This window comes from Mesocricetus auratus, unplaced genomic scaffold, assembly GCF_017639785.1.
Source record: "Mesocricetus auratus isolate SY011 unplaced genomic scaffold, BCM_Maur_2.0 Super-Scaffold_100027, whole genome shotgun sequence".
Classification (NCBI taxonomy): domain Eukaryota; kingdom Metazoa; phylum Chordata; class Mammalia; order Rodentia; family Cricetidae; genus Mesocricetus; species Mesocricetus auratus.
The window spans coordinates 21819933-21838841 of record NW_024429208.1 but is presented as its reverse complement, the minus strand read 5'-3'; the positions used below and the strand labels follow the sequence as shown (position 1 = coordinate 21838841).

At 38.9% G+C, this 18909-nt stretch overlaps 1 protein-coding gene and 1 non-coding gene across 4 annotated transcripts in view; both read right to left on the bottom strand.

Moving 5' to 3' along the window:
- Ccar1 (cell division cycle and apoptosis regulator 1) overlaps positions 1 to 18909 on the bottom strand; it is a 46990-nt gene that overhangs the window by 20815 nt on the left and 7266 nt on the right. For 2 of the 3 annotated variants that reach the window (XM_040732577.1, XM_040732579.1), the window contains exons 4-15: positions 18795 to 18839; positions 17753 to 17785; positions 15084 to 15277; positions 11556 to 11670; positions 11254 to 11446; positions 8135 to 8264; positions 7308 to 7469; positions 3459 to 3684; positions 2836 to 2949; positions 2168 to 2334; positions 1237 to 1447; positions 346 to 429 (exon numbers count right to left, since the gene is read on the bottom strand). In XM_040732577.1, the coding sequence (XP_040588511.1) occupies positions 346 to 429; positions 1237 to 1447; positions 2168 to 2334; positions 2836 to 2949; positions 3459 to 3684; positions 7308 to 7469; positions 8135 to 8264; positions 11254 to 11446; positions 11556 to 11670; positions 15084 to 15277; positions 17753 to 17785; positions 18795 to 18839 (1674 nt within the window). The remainder of the gene's footprint in view (positions 1 to 345; positions 430 to 1236; positions 1448 to 2167; positions 2335 to 2835; positions 2950 to 3458; positions 3685 to 7307; positions 7470 to 8134; positions 8265 to 11253; positions 11447 to 11555; positions 11671 to 15083; positions 15278 to 17752; positions 17786 to 18794; positions 18840 to 18909) is intronic. The other variant, XM_040732578.1, reaches the window with a different exon arrangement.
- On the bottom strand, positions 2465 to 2529 carry LOC121134423. Its single transcript, XR_005871496.1, has one exon. It is a non-coding gene; the product is annotated as a small nucleolar RNA SNORD98 (small nucleolar RNA).

Genomic DNA, 18909 nt, shown 5'->3' with positions numbered 1-18909 from the left:
CTACAGGCCTTAAACTCAAATCTGCCTGTTTTTACTGGGATTAAAGGTATGTGTGCCACCATCCCGCACTCCCTCCCCTCTAAAGATAGGGGCTCACTCAATAGCCTAAGCTACCATAGGAATCACTCCCATGAAATACATGGCAATCCCCCTGCTGTTGCCTCCCAAATCTGAGATAATGGATATGAGCCACCACACCCAGGTTGAATATATTTCCTATTTGAAACAATTCTCTGTCTCAACAAATTTACTCATTTCTGTTCAGAAATTTAAAATTCTAAAATATTCTTCCTCACCTCATTGCTATTGTGTGTGTGTATACAATATGCATACATTTTCCATTACCTTCATTGCCTTTGGATCAAGTTTAGACCAATGGGTAGGAGTGGAAATTTCTTTAACTTCACCATCATCCTTCTCTTCTTCATCCTAACATACAAAGTTGAGAACAAAATTACTGTTCTGAAACCTTCAACTGCAAGTCATTTATTCTTTAAAAGTCTGTTGCTGATCTGTGCAAGGTCACAATGTTTCAGATTGTCTTCTCCTAAAGTTATTATTTAGGCAAGTCCACATACATACATTCTACCACTTTTAATTGATCACAAAGACATCAGCCAATCAAAGCCAGATCTGTGAAACACAAAAGGGTGATAAATTACAACACAAAGGATATCAGGGATACACAGACACTGCCGGTCTCCACTAACCACACAGTGTGTGATCTTGCCCCAATTTTCAAGCCACCCAAAGACTGATTTAGTCAGACCTTTGAAATGTACCCAAGACGTTGCCACATAGCCTGAAATTTCAAATCTCTCAGACTTGTGGTTGTCCAATTTCAAATATCCATGACTAGAACTGATGACCGTGAAAGAGAAAATTTTTTAAAATTTGAGAAAATGGCAAAATGTTTAAAATGGCTTAATACTGAATCTTGCTCAACAACTGGTCCCAGATTCCAGCAAATAGACCTATGATAAAAACAAAATTCTGTGCAATAGAAGCACAGCTTTTTCTTTGAGGTCTCAGCACTCTTACGTTTAAGTTAGCATAATAGACAGATTTTTATGATAAAAGAAAATACAACTATACTGCTGAAAGCTGGACTACCAGTCGCTGTTACCAGTTATGTTCCTCCATGTGTGTCTGTTATGTAGTGTGTGGTGTGCATTTGTGCCTGTGTTCCTGTGCCTGTGAGAAGCGGAAATAGAAAAAGGGATTAGCGTTCAGTGCCTGTTCTCCATCAGCCTTCTTGCGTTCACCCTGAAGCTTCTCGACCAGCTGCTGCTTGTATCCTCGGGAGAGGGTTTCCCACTCTGAGCGGGTGGGAAGGCAATGCCAAACATCCGGGAAAAATAAAACCACTGTCTCCACATGAGCTGGAACTGTACGCCCCTTGTGGGTCTCCTCAGGGCGATGGTAGCGAATCTCTGCAAAACGGTACCTGTTGCAAGGGAAGAAGCATGTTGGAAAAAAAATTTCTACAATACATTTTAAAGACCCTAGTTCACTTGTAGCACATCAAGTAAAGAAATTTTGCTGCAAGAACTTGAGGTTGGTCTAAAGAAAAAAAAATTATAGAAGCCATAGTTCCTCTTTTGGTACATTTGTATAATAGTTTATTGGTTAAAAGAATACATTTCCACAAACAATTTTCTGATTTGATTACAAAGCTACCCATATTTTAGAGAATACCTGAAGAAGCTGGAAAGCTGTTCAGATTTCATGTGCTAAAAAAAGAATATTCTCAATTAAATTGTAAGAAATATGCTAAAATACACAAGACAAATAAGCCTCAAGAGAAAATATGGCTGAACAAAAATAATCAGCAACTATATTACTTTACAACAAAGGAATTATAATGAAATGAAGTTCTCTCTGGACGATCTTCTCCAGCTATATATGAAATGAAAAATATTTTTCAACATTCATCCAATTTCCAAGTACAGCATAATGAAACATTTAAATTAGTTCTTAATGCCCCTTCCCCAAAACATTTTTGGCACCAAATAAACTTTTGCTACAAATGGGGATTTTCCTTTGAGTTTACCTGCATGACCAGTGTTAATAAAATAAGGAAAGGGGAAAGGCTGATTGACAAGAACAGCTATATAAACTACCAGAAGAACATTCCTAATCAATCAAGAAATGAATTTGTACTTACCATTGTGTGCATACACTTAGATCAATGCCTGTCAGAGCCTTACAACAACGAATGGCAGTCTTAATCAACACAGAGGGGTCTTTTTCTGGGTTTGGTCCATCCAACGAAGGAGACCAATGGCCTCCAATGGCCATGGCTTCATCCTTGCCTTTCATTCCCACTAGAAACTAATTCAAAACAAAGAATCATTTACATATATAATGTAGTCCATCAAATTATAAATAGATTCTCAGAAAGGAAAGGCACAAACCTTCCCAATATTATTTTTACTACCTCTGGTATCTGCCAGTCAAGGAAGAGTTCAGTTCATCATGTTCCACACTGCATTTCAGCAATGGAATAGGATTTACACATCATAACTCATCCTCTAAATATTTGATCAGATAAGAATTCTTTCAAAGAAACAAGCTATGTTTAAATACAAATTTTAAGAGCATCCAAGAGATTTTACTAAGCTACAAGTATAAAGCATCTAATTTATAGCCGAGCTTAAAAAACAAACAACAAAGTCATTCTAAACAAAAAAGAATCTAAACTATATGAAAGTAGATTTAATATTATTAAAGTAACAAGATTTAAAATGTGCTTGTTTTTAATTTTATGTAAACACAGTAGGACTTAAGATGAATAAATATACAACTAAAATCAAAATAAACATTTCATTTTACCTTAACAAGTCTAGCAGGATGCTGAAATCCATCACGAAGTTCTTGTGGGTCTTCAGCAAGGGCACATGACTTATGATACAGATCCTCCATACTTGGGCTAGCCATCAGCATTACCTATTATAGTCAAATAATTCAATCCTGTCAAAAGTCTAAAGTAATGTAAAAAGAATGAGTACTACTGGTTAACCTTAAATGTAAGATTTTTTCCCTAAAAATGGAATGTAAAAATGCTACCGAAAAAGAAAAAAAGTAGTCTTAGATGCCTTATCAGCCTTACATTTTCAAGAAGGGGTTTATTTTTCAGATCTTTAAAAACAGAAGCAAACTGACTAAGAAATTGACTAGTCTTTAGCAGATGTACCCAACACTAAGTTTTATTCAGGTCTATAGGAAGTCATATGGCACTCAAGATCAACTGGCTCACATTTTTGAAGTTTAAAATGACAACAATAGTCATTGTTTCATAACTTTTTTAAGACAGGAGTTAAAATGACATTTTTAAATATCTAAGACAAAACAGGCAAAGAAAGTCGGGGTTTGGGTTGGCTATCTAACAACCAGTTTCTAAAGGATAACTCCAAAAGTTATGAGATTCAAAATGTGCATCACAGTGGAATACAAACCTTTGCACTGTACAAGTGGTCAGCATCAGGTGGATCAAGAACAGCCATATTTTTTTCTAAGGACTCTACTTCTCTGTGCATCACATAAAAATTGCAGTAATTTCCCAGTTGAAAAGGTCTTGACAAAGGGAAAGCATCCACCCATGTAAACTGAGCATCAAAAAAGTCACTAGGAATATATAAATTCTGATAACGGCGCCTGAGTTCCATCATGTCACAACTGGGACTGAAAAACAGACAGATAATGAATACGCAGCCTTAAAACCAAAGGTTATACATAGAAGCTATTTAAAATTTGACAGAGTAAATTGCACAGATTCAAGTCTGCATAGTACACTACTGGATAAATAATATCTAAATGTTACTTTTACTTCGCTATTTTTTGTACGCAGTTTATAATTCCTTAGAGAAAACCCTTTAAAATAAGTACATCTCCAATTCCAGAGATCATCCCAACATAAAGGCATTCCCCCTCAGTTGAAAGTATGTACACTTGAAAAAATATTACAGTTCATAGAAAAATATATACTAAGAAGTAATGAGGGGCAGGCACCAAGGTAATATTTGAATGCCATTCAGTCACGTCTGTGATAGGTAGAAAAACACAATTTGTTTTTGTTTTTTGAGACAGGGTTTCTCTGTGTAGCTTTGGAGGCTGTCCTATAACTCACTTTGTAGACCAGTTTGTTGGCCTCAAACTCACAAGAGATCCATCCATCTACTCCTGCCTTCCCAGTGCTGGGATTAAAGATGTGTGCCACCACCATCCCACGAATAATACAATTTTTATTCTATAGTAAGTACCTAGATCAAACACACATCTTTAATCCTAGCACTCCAGAGGCAGAGGGAGGCAGAAGTCTGAAAGTTCAGGGCAAATTCCCATGAAATCAAAATCCAAAGTAGCTCCGATTATCCATATCTCTACACCCCTTAATATGAAAGACATCTATACCAGATTACTATGCAAAGACGGGATACATTCCTGGCCATTTATATGTGACAATGACCTTTAAAAAAGATACACACGTGTGAGCACGTGTGTGTGTGTGTGTTTCTTGTGCACCAGGTGAATACCTGGTGCCAAAAGAGGTCAGAAGAAGGCATCAGATACCCTGGAACTGAAGAGTTGTAATTTGAATAAGAATGGTGCCTATTGGCCTACATATTTGAATGCTTGGTCTGCAGTTGGTGGAGCTATTTGGGAAGGATTAGGAAGTGTGGTCTTGTGGGAGGAAGTGATTCACTAGGGTAGGCTTTCAGGTTCCAAAAGCCTATGCCATTCACAGTTATCTATCTCTGCCTTTGCTTATAAATAAGCTGCATTTTATAGAGCCAAGTCATGCCTGCCTGCCTGCCTACCTGCTGCCATGCTATCTGCCATGATTGTCATAGAATCTACTACCCTATGGAACCATAAGCCCCAAATTAAATGCTGTCTTTTTTTTTATGCTGTCTTTTATAAGTTTCCTTGTCATGATGACTCGTCACGTCAATAGAAAAATAACTAAGACAACTGTCACCTATGCAGTGGGAATCAAGTTAGGATCCTCTAGAACAGCCAGAATTCGTAAACACTGAGTCATCTCTCCAGCCTTCTGGCAATAATAACTTCATTTTCTTTAGCAAGACGTTGAAAAAAGAAGAAGCCGGGTGGTGGTGGTGCACACCTTTATTTAATCCCAGCACTCAGGAGGCAGAGGCAGGTGGATCTCTGTAAGTTCAAGACCAATCTGGTCTACAAAAGCTACTTCCAGGACAGTCTCCAAAGCTACAGAGAAAAAGAAACTCAAAGGTAAGGCAATCTAGTAAAAGGGTCAAGATCTCTCCTAAAAACATAATGAATTAAAGTAGGCAGGCAAGCACAGTGGCACAGACCTGTAATACCAGAATTTGGGTGGCAGAAGCAGGAGGATCATTGAATGTTTGAGGACAATGGGTCTACAATGCATTTTCAGGGCAGCCAGTGCTAGACAGTAAGACCCTGCTTCAAAAAATCTAAAGGAGGTGCCAGAGAGATGGCTCAGGGGTTAAGAGCACTGACTGTTCTTCCACAAGTCCTGAGTTCAATTCCCAGCAACCATATGGTAGCTCACAACCATCTGTAATGAAATACATGCAGGTAGAACATTGCATACATGAATCTTTAAAAAAATTTTTTAAAGTGAAAAATAAAAAATAGACAAAAACATCAACAAACTGCAAATAGACTATGAAATACCAACTAATCTATCTATATGTAAAATTGTCTTTATTTGATATAAAGACCTGGCTCTTTAAAAAAGAAATACAATACATAAGAAGTTGCCGGGCATTGGTGGCGCATGCCTTTAATCCCAGCACTTGGGAGGCAGAGGCAGGGGGATCTCTGTGAGTTTGAGGCCAGCCTGAGCTACAAGAGCTAGTTACAGACATTTTAAATATTTAATTGGCTAGCATCATGAAAATTCATGTTATCCTTTTTTGAAAGGTAGAAATATCCACAGACATAGTTACTTGTGACAATGCTAAAGAGCTTTAAATATTACTTTTCTAATTTTACTGTCAGTCTAGGGTTTTTTGGTTTAAGAAGACAGGGTTTTTTTTTTTTTTTGCATAGCTCTTGCTGTCCTGAATTTCAATAGACCAGGCTGGCCTCAAATTCACAAAAATTCGCCTGCATCTGTCTCCCAAGTGCTGGGATTAAAGGAGTGCCCGAACACCTCCCGGATCATTTTAGATTTTTAGGACAGTATCTCTTGATATGTAGACTTGGCTGGTCTCCAACTCACGGAGACACATCTGTCTCTGCCTCTGTTATAGTAAAGGTGTGAGCCACCACATCCACCTGTTCATCTCTTATTCCCACCTGTAATAGATGATCGAGGTACTCAGTACCACCAAGAATTACAGAGGATTTATAACTGTTACATATTAGGCCAAGTGCTACAGCTATTTAAATCAACTTCATAATAATTGTATAAGTTCGTTTGAGATTTTGTAGAGAAAGCTGAGAAATTTAGTAGTCTCCTTCTGACTTCAGAATCTAAATAAGGGTTAATCCAATAAAGACAGAAGCATATAAAAGACACCAAGTTTGTGTACATATATAATATCACAGTTAATCTTAAAAGAACTGGTTTAGCCGGGCGTTACGCCTTTAATCCCAGCACTCGGGAGGCAGAGGCAGGCGGATCGCTGTGAGTTCGAGGCCAGCCTGGTCTACAAAGTGAGTTCCAGGACAACCTCCAAAGCTACAGAGAAACCCTGTCTGGAAAAACCAAAAAAAAAAAAAAAAGAACTGGTTTATCCAGGCAGTGGTGATACACACCTTTAATCCCAGTGGTTGGGAGGCAGAGGCAGGCATATATATACCTGTGAGTTCAAGGCCAGCATAGTCTACAGAGTGAGTTCTAGGACAGCCAAAACTACACAGAGAAACCCTGTCTCAAAAAAACAAAGCTGAAACAACTGGTTTAACAATTTTATTATTGCTTCATATTTGCAAATTAGTATATCATGATCCTAAATGAGTCTAACCTTAAAGAAATATTTCATTACAAAAAAAGTTCTCTAGAAGCTTGCTTACTGGTTGGCTAGATTTGATACTGGGTCTAGAGCTTCCAACATTAGGCAAGTGTTTTAGTTCTGGGCTATATCCCCAAACCATAGGTGCTTCTTTTATCCTAAAAGTGTATTCAAAACTAATTTCTTTTTTTACTATATTCCAAATTCAAACTGCATTTCTGTTACTAAATAAATTTTTATAAGAAAAATATATCCACAATTATACTCTATACCAAACTAGACAAAACGGTAACACTAAACACAAAACTAAGCAAACAAAAAAACATGGAAGGGAAAACTTACCAATCTAAAGAAAATTTTGAAAACTGCACTGTGTATCGTGGAACAACACGGCGGACTCTCCGAGGGGATCGCTCTCTTTCTCTTCTGGGTGACCTCTCCCGGGAACGTTTCCTCTGAGGTGACCTTTCTCTGGATCTGCGTCTTTCTCTGTCCCTTTCACGACTTAAAGCAAGGATGTCTAAAATCACTCTGTGGTCAACAGGATGGCTCAGCAGGTGCAGGCTCTGATATCAGGCCTGAGGACCAGAGTTTCATTCCCAGAACCCACATGGTAGAAGAGAACAGACTCCTCCAAGTTTTACTCTAACCTTCATATATATACTATGGCATGGGACCAGGTGTAAATTAAATGTAGTAAAAATAAAATTGCTAATAATTATTGGTATTATGAAATAGCTCTTGTCAGGCATGGCAGTGTACACCTTTAATCCCAGCACTCAGAAGGCAGAGGCAAGTGGATCTAGAAGGTCTAGGCTAGCCAAGGCTATACAATTAGAAACAAATAAGCAGTTCTTTTTAATTTTTTTTCTTTCCTTTATTTGCTAATTTTTGACAAAGTCTTGTTATAAAGACCAGGCTGGCTTGGTATTTGCTATATAGTTCAAATGGCCTCAAGTCTTGAACTTATAGCAACTTCTAATGTATTTTTTACTTTATGTTCTGTCTGCATGTATGTGTGTGCACCACATGCATGCCTTAGAAAGGCAGAAGAGAGAATGGGAAGCCCCACATGGATGCTGGGAACTAACCACTGGTCCATGGAAGAGCAGACAGTGCTCTTACCTTTAAACTGTTTCTTCAGCCCACAATGTTATTTTCAAACATACCTTCTGTCATCTTTTCTATTAGGTACTTGATCCCCTCTGTCATTCCTTCCTGAAAATCTTGATGGTGGATCTAATCTCCGTGCCGGTTGCGGCTGTGACACTATACGGACAGGAGGCTGCAATAAGCCAGCTTCAAAAGATACAGAAGAAAACACAAAAAAAAAATTGTTAAACAAAATACATCACAAGGCTGAGTGAGATAAAGATAAAGTAAGTGGGGTTCACCAAAGTTGTCTGTTTCCCAAGTCAACAACAAAATACATGGTTATTTCTACTTTTAAAAATGATTTCATTTTGGCCGGGCGTTGGTGGCGCATGCCTTTAATCCCAGCACTCGGGAGACAGAGGCAGGCGGATCTCTGTGAGTTCGAGGCCAGGCTGGACCGACAGCCTCCAAAACAGAGAAACCCTGTCTCGTAAAACCAAAAAAAAAAAAAAAAAAAAGATTTCATTTTATTTTATGTACACTGATATTTTGCCTGCATGTGTGAAGGTGCCCAATCCCCTGGGACTTGAGTTACAGACAGTTGTGAGCTGCCATGTGGGTACCAGGAATTGAAGCTGGGTCCTCGAGAACAGCCATCTCTCCAGCCCCATAGTTACTTTTAAATAAAGGAAGAGGTATTTGGTGATTTCCCCCTGATACCAAAAACTTTATAAAATAACAGTTATCTATCTTTCCACATAGGACAATAAGCCAACTTCTTTGGTCAACCTGGTCTATAGAGTAAGTTTTAGGACAGCCTGGGATACAGAGAAACCCTGCCTCATAATAAATAAATAAATAAATAAATAAATAAATAAATAAATAAATAAATGGGTTTGGGGACTTTTTCCTGTAAAATAAAGAAAAGGGGGGCTGGAGAGATGGCTCAGAGGTTAAGAGTACTGACTGCTCTTCCAGAGGTCCTGAGTTCAATTCCCGGCAACCACATGGTGGCTCACAACCCTCTGTAATGAGATCTGGTGCCCTCTGCCGGCCTGCAGGCAGAAGACTGTATTCACAATAAATAAATAATAAATAAATAAATACATAAATAAAATAAAAAATAAAAAAAGGGGGATCCTATTAAACCAGAGATAACTATGGTGACTAGCACCTACAAGTAATCAAACCCAGTATCAGTAATACTGGGAAAACTGAAATAAAAAAATGATGCAGCATGAGTAACAAAGCATTGGCTATAACCAATTCCTGCCAAAGCATTTGGACTTATCTACCCTTCAGTTGCTATGACAAAGAACAAGGTAAGAAAAATTTCAAGGAATTTTTTAAAAATCCAAAAATTAACATTCCAAAAGATATCATGAGGAAAACCAAAATAAACAAATAATCCTATGACTTGATCAGGGGATACACAGTGAATTTAGGTAAGCCTGTGCTATAAGAGACCCTTCCTTAAAAAATAAAGTATAAATAACAATCAAAACCATAGGATACAGCCCAGTAGTGGTGGCACACGCTTTATCCCAGCACTTGGGAAGCAGACACAGGAGGATCTCTGTGAGTTCAAGGCCTGTCTGGTCTTCTACAGAGTGAATTCCAGGACAGGCTCCAAAGCTACAGTGAGAATCCCTGGATCAAGGAAAAACAAACAAACAAACAAACAAACAAAAAACAGGTATCATAGGGCTAGTAAGAAGGCTCAGCAAGAGGGGAGACCTGAGTTCTAAACCTAGAACCTTAAAAAAGGCACAAGAAAACTCTTCTGCAAAGTGCACTATTGGGCACATGTCTACACTCACACAGTATACATGTACACACTAATTAAAAGACCGGGTGGTGGTGCACGTCTTTAAATGCAGCACTCAGGAGGCAGAGGCAAACAGATCTCTGTGAAGTTTGAGGCCAGCCTGGTCTACTCATCAAGTTCCAGGACAGTCTTCAAAGCTATACAGAGAAACCCTATTTCAGGGGAAAAAAAAAAGACTACAGAGAGCCTTACATACCCATGTTTATAGTTATATTATTCACAAAAGATAGGAAATGAAATTCATCAACAGGCAAACAGAAAATATAGTTTCATATACATATATACAATGCAATTTTATGCAACCATAAAGAAAATGAAATCAGGCATCTGTAATAAAATGGATGCAATCAGAAATCATACTTCCATAGATGTTTGTTATGTTTTTTTCTCATATGCAGAAACTCAATTTAAATATATACCTGTGTGTATTTTTATTGTAGATAACTATAAAAGACAGCAAGGAAAGAAAAGGATCCATTATGAAGATAGGACAATGAAATACATGAAGTAGGAGACAAGAAAGGGGGACTAATGAGAGAAGAAAGGGAACCCTCTAGGGGTGGAGGGAGAACCCAGAGAGGGCAGTGGAAGAACATAAAAGAATAATGCATCACACTTACATTCAGGCAATGATGTTCAATTTATGTGTATTTACCCCAAACACCAGAATGAATGAAATGAATGATCGAATGAATGAATAACCTTCAATATTATGTTGGTTAGTTTTACTATCAACCTGAAACAAGCTATAATCACCTGGGAAGAAAGAACCTCAACTGAGAAAATGTCTCCATCAGACTACTCTGTAGGCAAGTCTGTGAGGTACTGTCTTGACTAATGATTGATTGGGGGAGGGCCCAGCACACTGTGGGTGGTGCAACTACTAGGCAAGTGGTGCTGAGAGGTTTAAAAGCACAGGGCAAGCCAGCCTCAGAGGGCAAGTCAGTAAGTGACAACCTTCCACAGCCCTGTTTAAATTTCTGCCTAAGCTCCTGCCCTGACTGCCCTTCATGATGGACCGTAACTTGTAAGCCAATTATCCCTTCCCTTCTTAAGATGGTTTTAGATGGTGCTTTATCATAGCAACAAAAAGCAAACTGTAGCATGCCTTTAATTACAGCACTTGGTAGGCAAAGGCAGGAGAATGTCTGTGAGTTCGAGGCCAGCCTGGTCAGTCAGGGTATCCAGGGAACCCTGTCTTAAACAACCAAGAAAAAAAAGGTAGAAAAAGTTCTGTTCATGATACTTAAGTTTCCTTCCAGGTTTTCTGAAAGTCCATAATATCTTTGTATTTAGCAGAATGTAAACCATCTCTACACATTCATTAGAAACAAAAAACAATAATACATTAATTACATTTAATACCTTTCTGCTGTGGCTGCTGTAATAACGGCTGTGGCTGAGTCTGCAATAGTGGTGTAATAGAAGCAGCTGAAATCTGGGCCTGCAGTAATGACTGGGGTTGGGGCTGTGCCTGAACACCAAACGTTGTCTGTGGCACAATCGGCTGAATAACAGCAGTAGGAGTCTTCAGTAAAGGTTGGGTTTGGGACTGATTCTAAAAACAAACAAAAATAAGTGGAAAATTTATTTATAAAGAAATTATATTATAAACCAGCAAAGTCAAGTATCAAATTTCTATAGTACCAAATTCAATAATTATGTACCTGATTTGGTAGTGTTTGAATTCTTTGTGCATTCCATTTAAAAGGCATATTAGGATTATAAGTTGCTTCAACCAATACTCTATCACCAACTTGGGGGGTTTTCCCTTTAACAGCACTGGAAAAAAAAGGTAAATATAAATATAAAAAAATTCTCCCAAATTGACTTATATACGATTGAAGAGATCTCCTAAACAAAAAAAGATTTATGTATTTTTTGTTTGTTTTACTTCTTTTGGAGACAGGGTTTCTTATGCAGCCTTGGCATGCCTAGAACTCAAACTCACTCTGGACATGAGTCTGGCTTCACAAAGATCTGATTGACTCTGCCTTTCAAAGGCTATAGTGATTTTAAAGTATATCACAACGAAAATGGAAGCCTGAATAGTATACTCTTTTAGAGATGTTTTTATATTTAACTGTATAAATGTTTTGCCTGCACATAAAAATGCAGACCACAGGGCTGGAGAGATGGCTCAGTGGTTAAGAGCACTGGCTACTCTTCCAGGGGATCTGGGTTCAATTCCCAGCACCCATATGGCAGCTCACAATTGTTTGTACCTCCAGTTCCCAGGCAAAATTTCAATACACATGAAATAATAAATCATAAAAAAAAATGGAGACCACAAAAGCAAAACAAAAAAGCCGGCGGTGGTGGCCCACGCCTTTAATACTAGCACTCGGGAGGCAGAGGCATGCGGATCTCTGTGAGTTCGAGGCCAGCCTCCAAAACAATACAGAGAAACCCTGTCTCTGAAAACAAAACAAACAAACAAACAAACAAAAAATACAGACCACGTGCGTGCCAGGGCCCATGAAGCTCAGAAGAGGGTGTCTGATCCCTGAACAAAAAAGTCACCTCATCTCTACAGCCATTGAAGATTTTTTTGTTTGTTTTTTGAGACAGGGTTTCTCTGTATTGTTTTGGAACCTGTCCTGGAATTCAGTCAGTAGACCAGATTGGTCTCGAGTTCACAAAGATCTGCCTGCCTCTGCCTTCTGAGTGCTGGAATTAAAGGCATAAGCCACCAATGCCCGGTCACTAAAGATTTTTCATTATTTGTTAGGGGCCTGCTATGAATATGCTTAGATGAACAGGTACCCCAAGAGTTCCCTGTCTGTCCTGTTCCCCACCCATCCCACAGGTGGAATTACAGGCAGCTATGAGCCACCTGACACAGATGTTGGAAATTGAAGAAATGTCTCTTGCAGGACTGTGGAGTGCCCTTAACAGCAGAGTCATATCTTGTAAGCTGATTATACATTTCACCTCCCACTGTATATAAACAAGGTTTCAAGTACAGGAACAATTTGCCCTTCTGTTTTCTCAGTGCTCCTCTATTATACCCTGAGAATAAGATTTTAGAGAGATCATGGAAAAAAAGGAGGCCCAACAGCACAAAAATCTTGAGTAATAATTCATTTCCCTAACATAGCACTTACTTCTAAGATAGTGCATTAGAATCCCTTAAGGTAAGATGGCTAATGGGGTAATAGTCCTTGCTGTGCAAGTCTAGGGACCTGTGTTCAAATCAGCAGAATCCACATGAGAAGCCAGGGAGGGTTCCACAAGCCTATAACCATAGTGTTCTGAGGATCACCAAGTTTTGCTGGCCACTAGCCTAGCCCCAGGCTCAGTGATAAACTCTGTTAAAAAGGAATAAGGCAGGTTGAGGATTGGTGGCACATGTCTTTAATCCCAGCACTCAGGAAGCAAAGAAAGGCAGATCTCTGGGTTCGAAGCTAGCCTGGTCTACAAAGTGAGTTCTAGGACAGTCCCCAAAGCTACACAGAGAAACAAATGGTCTCAAAAACATGCCAAAAAGAAAAAAAATTCTTGATACAATTAATTTGTGGGGAGAAATGCAAGTAATTGTTTTTTTTTTTTGTTTTTTTTCCAATCGAAATTAAATGTTTGACTGACAGGGTGGTACACACCTCTAATCCTAGCACCTAGAAGGTAGAAGCAGGTATGAATACCCAAGAGTTCAAGGCCAGCCTGGTCTGTTGCAAGTTTTAGGTCCTCCAAGGCTACAGAGTTGAAACCTTGTATCAAAACACCAACCGAACAAAAGAAACACACAAACAAACACACACACACACACACACACACACACACACACACACACACACACACACAAAAACACTTAAAGTCTTTGGTCAGACATGGTGACAAACACCTTTAATCTCAGCCCACAGGAGGAAAGGTAGATGGCTCTCTGTGAGTCCAGTCCAACAATGAAATCCAAACCAGCTACGGCTACACAAGGATATCCTACCTCAAAGCAACCACCATCCTAATTGGGTAAAATGCTTGCTGTACTAAAGTCTGGATCGCAAGAATCCACATGAAAGCTATGCATAGTGGCACACACCCATAACCACAGGATTGGGAGTCACAGACAGATCAGGGGATTGAATGCCAGCCAGTCTGAGTTCCAAGTGAAGTGAGACACCTTCTAGTAAAATAAAGGTGTGAGCCAGGCAGCGTTGGCACACATCTTTAATCCCAACACTTGGGAGGCAGAGAGACCAGCCTGGTCTACAAGAGCTAGTTCCAGGGCAGCCTCCAAAGCCACAAAGAAACCGTGTCTTGGAAAACCAAAAATAAATAAATAAAGATATGATGAAGGGCAATAAAGAATAACAAAGTCAGGGCTGGAGAGATGGTTCAGTGGTTAAGGAGTCTGCTCTTCCAAAAGATCCAAGTTCAATTCCCAGCAGCCACCTGGCAGTTCACAGCAGTCTATAACTCCAGCTCTAGTGGATGACACCTTCATACCAATGCACATAAAATTTAATAAATTATATATTTTAAAAAAGCAACAAAGTCAACCTCTGGCCTACACACATACATGCCCAGGTGAGTGTACCTTTCCTTCAGCATGTGCTTATACGCATATAGACATAGACAGACATACAGACAGACACACACACATACTTAAGAAAATTTTAGTCAGTATTAAACATGTAAAAAAAAAGAACAAGATTAGATTTTAAAAGGCTATTCAACCTCCATCTTATTTTATCTGTTTGTTTGTTTGTTTAGAGGTAAAGGTCTTTCTACAAAGTACCAGGTGTTCTGGAACTCACTATGTAGATCAGGCTGGCCTGGAAATCATAGAGAACCACCTGCCTCAGCCATTCAAGTGCTGGGATTTAAGATTCATGCCACCACACCTGCCTCAATCTCTAATTTTATTCTTAGCCTGGACTGACTGTTACTAGAGCTGCCACTTAACTGACAGAACATTTACAAAAAATTTAAAAAGGATCAATTAGCACTTATTACCAAGCTTTAGGACTGAGCCTCTCCCTGGAACCCACATGACAGGAGAGAACCAACTACCACCTCTAAAAGCCACAGTGTGAAACCCCTTCATCCTCCCCAGACATAAATAAATGTTAAAAACAGCATAAGCATAAACATTCAAACATAATATTTAAAAATAAAATTATAAACTACAATATTTCCATGACTGAGGAAGTGTTACTACATATATCATCTATCAACATCTAATGAAGTTTTACCCAAGCTGAAAGAATACATCTTCATCCACAAATCCAAATGTATCATGTAGCTTTGTAACCACTCCTGTGAAAACACGCTGCTTCTGAGGTTGAGTTTGCTGTTGACTGGACCTTGGTGTTGGATATGATACAGTAATCTGTGCCGCAGGCTGAGGAGTAGATAGGCTAAGGCTCGTGGGCAATGCAACAGCTGGCTATTGAACAAAAGCAACATTACATTAAGACTTGCAACTGTCTATAATAGAGTAAAAACGACTGTAAACTCAGGCAGTATACTAGTAAAGAAACAGCTCCATTCCAAAAACAAACTGGAAAAGAAAAAATAATGGACATGTTGGTGATTGTTGAGAATATAGAGAGCTGGAAGCAGGAAGCTACTCCAGCTTACTGACCCCCAGTTTAGCCTGCAATGTGAGTTCCAAGGCCGTGAGAGAACCTGTCTCAAACAAGACAAAACAAAACAAGACAGTAGACGGCACACAAGGAATAATACCTGAGCTTGTCTCCTGCTGTCTTCACATACCAGTATATACCAGTACACACATATCCCAAACCCTAAGTATGGAGGCTCATACCCATACCCATTCCTCAGCATAGGAAGCTGAGGCATGAGAGTCAACTGCCACAGGCTTGAGCAAGGGCAACTACTGTGATAGCCTAACTCAAAAAAACCAAGCAACCAACCAATGCTTCTGGTTAAGAGGTTAACAAAATACTAAATATAGTAGAAGAACTGAGTTTTGGGGGTGTTTGTTTGTTTATTTTGTGAGTCAGGGTTTCTCTGTGTAATAGTTCTGGCTGTCCTGGAACTAACTTTGTAGAGCAAGCTGGAATCGAAGACATGCACCACCACTACCCAGCTCAGCATTTCTTTAATCTGACCAAAGTTACCATCTCAGCAAAAGCCTTCCCAACATGCTACTGCTTTCAGGCATAGTCAGGGAGATATTTGTTCTAAGGAGAGAAACTTTAGTTTTCCACTTAATTGGAGAGTTTTGTTAGGGATTGAAAGTATGAGCTAGGAGTCAGAGATATCCCTGACAACCTGAGTTCAAGCCTCAGAACCCAGGAAATATCCTCTCTGATCTTGACATGCATCCAAAAACACAACATCACATAGAGAAAAATAAATAACTGTAAACATTTTTAAAAAGAAAATGGATTATATGTTTGCCCATATTAGGTTTATTTTGTTGTTTTTTTTTGAAACAGTTTGTCTGTGTAGCTTTTCTGCCCTGGAACTCTGCCTCCCGAGTGCTGGGATTAAAGGCTTGCACCACCACCGCACAGCTCCATTTTAGTTCTTATTCTGTGGTATATGTTCAAATGTCTGTGTGTGAGTACTGCAGATCAAACTGAGCCTCATACATACTAAGTGAGCACCCCAGAGAAAATTTAGTTTTTGTTTGAATTATAAAACAGAACCTTACTATACATTCCCAATCGCTATCTAATCTGGGACCCCTTGCCTGAGTGCTGTGACTATAGGCATTCATCATCAAGCTTGAACCAATTTTAATTATTACAGGAAGAAAAGGTCTCAACTGAGGCGTTGTTGATGGGATTTTTCTGTTTGTTTAAGATATGGTCTCACTTTGTTGCTCAGCCTAACCTGAAACTCACTATGAGGACTAAATTGACCTTAATCTCATAGAGATCTACCTATGTCAGCCTCCCTAATGCTGGAATTGAAGACATGCACCTACATATTAAGATTCTTACTTTTTATTTATGTATATGAATATGTATCTGTATGTGTATATGTATGCAAGTGGTGCTGCCCAATGAGGTCAAGAGAAGGCACCTGAGTACCTGGAGGTGGGTACTAGAAACTGAATGCCAGTCCCAGGAAGAGGAGTGAGCTGCTCTTAAGTGCATGCTCAAACATCTCTCCAGCGCCTCATTTGTTTAAAAAGAAAAGTGACAAAGTCTGAGGATATAAATTTTTTTTTTTTGGTTTTTCGAGACAGGGTTTCTCTGTATTGTTTTGGAGGCTGTCCTGGAACTGGCCATGTAGACCAGGCTGGCCTCGAACTCACAGAGATCTGCCTGCCTCTGCCTCCCGAGTGCTGGGATTAAAGGCGTGCGCCACCACCGCCCGGCTCTGAGGATATAATTTAACTGAGTGTGCACACACATGTACAAATGTGGAGACCAAAATAAGACATGAAATATATTTCTGTGTTCTCCATTTCCACCACTTTATAAACCAGATATAGCGGATCATGCCTGTAATCTTAGCACCAGTGAGTTGGAAGCAGAAAGACAAGAAATTCAAAGTCGTCCTTAGAATACAAAATACTTATCTCAAGAAAACAAAACAAACTGATAGATTCACAACTGCATAAGGAATTATAAGGTGAAAAGCTCCTATGCTACCCAAGTAGTTTCAGGTACCCAGTTTCCTACCAAAGAAGCTACCTCCTATTGGTTATTAGTTGGAGTTTTACCTAGATATGTACATAAAAATATTACTCCTTTCTTTAAATTGGAAGCATGCAATACATAATGCATTATTTTCAACACATAACTCATTAGCACACTTTCCATCTTTATCTAACAATAAATATTGAAATTTTATAACACAAATCCAACAAGTACCTTTAAACTCCTATTGACAAACTACAACGGAAATAAAACTCAACTCAGATACTCGAATGTAAACTAACCTGTGTTAAAATGGTCTGCTGGGGCTGCTGCAACTGAAAGTAAGAGAAAACAAATAAGATAAATCAGGATTGCTCTTTCAGAGATGATTCACAGAGCTATTCTTGGTTTTCAAAATTTTATCTTTAAAAATTTATCTATTATCTTATTTTATGTGTATGGGTGTTTTGCTTGAGATGTGTAACTGTGTACCAAGTAAGTGCCTTGTGATGCCAGGGGCCAAAACAGGCATAAGATCCCTAGAGTGAGTTACAGGTGTTTGAGAGCCACTGGACATGGGTACAGGGAATTTAACTCTGGAACTGGATTCACACAGTTATAAGCCAGAACTCAGATCCTCTGGAGGACCTTGAAAGTGCTCTTAAACACTGAGTCACCTATCCAGACCCTGAATCTTGGTTTTATACATTAGCTTATTTATTTAAATGATGTGAAAAACAAGACATAAGTAATTATGAGGTTATTGACAACTGCTTAAAATTACACACCAGATATTTCTAAGTAACTCATTCAATAAATAAATATTAAGCTACATTTAATAAAAATAAAGAAGTTAGAGGTCACTGTGATGGTGCACATCTTTAATCCCAGGACTTGGGAGGTGAAGGTAGGCAGAATTCCAAGACAGCCTGGTCTGATAAAAGTCTCAGGCCATGGCTACACAGTATGACTCTGTCTCAAAAAGACAAGTACAATAAGTTAAATTTTTAAAAGTTGATTTATCTGGGAAATGGGGTAAATGGTGTGTTGGGTTTGGTATGGATTTAGCTGTTCCCTATCCTACCCAAAGGATTAAAACTCACACTTTAATGTGTATGGTCAAAAGGAATATAAAGAGCCTATCGGTTATATTTGCGGGAACAGAGGAATTGCTGGTTTTGTTTTGTTTTGTTTTTTTGAGACAGGGTTTCTTGCTCTATAGACCAGGCTGGCCTGGAACTCATAGAGATTCACCTGCCTCTGCCTCAAGAGTACTGGTATTAGAGGCATATGCCATCACTGCCCAGGTTTTAAACCAATTTTTAACAAAAAATTTACACTAACCTGTTGTTGCACACTATACAACGCCTGCTGAGGTTGTGAATATTGCTGAAAAAGATTATTAAAGGAAAGACAAGGTTATACTTATTCATTTTCAAAGTGCATACATACAGATAAA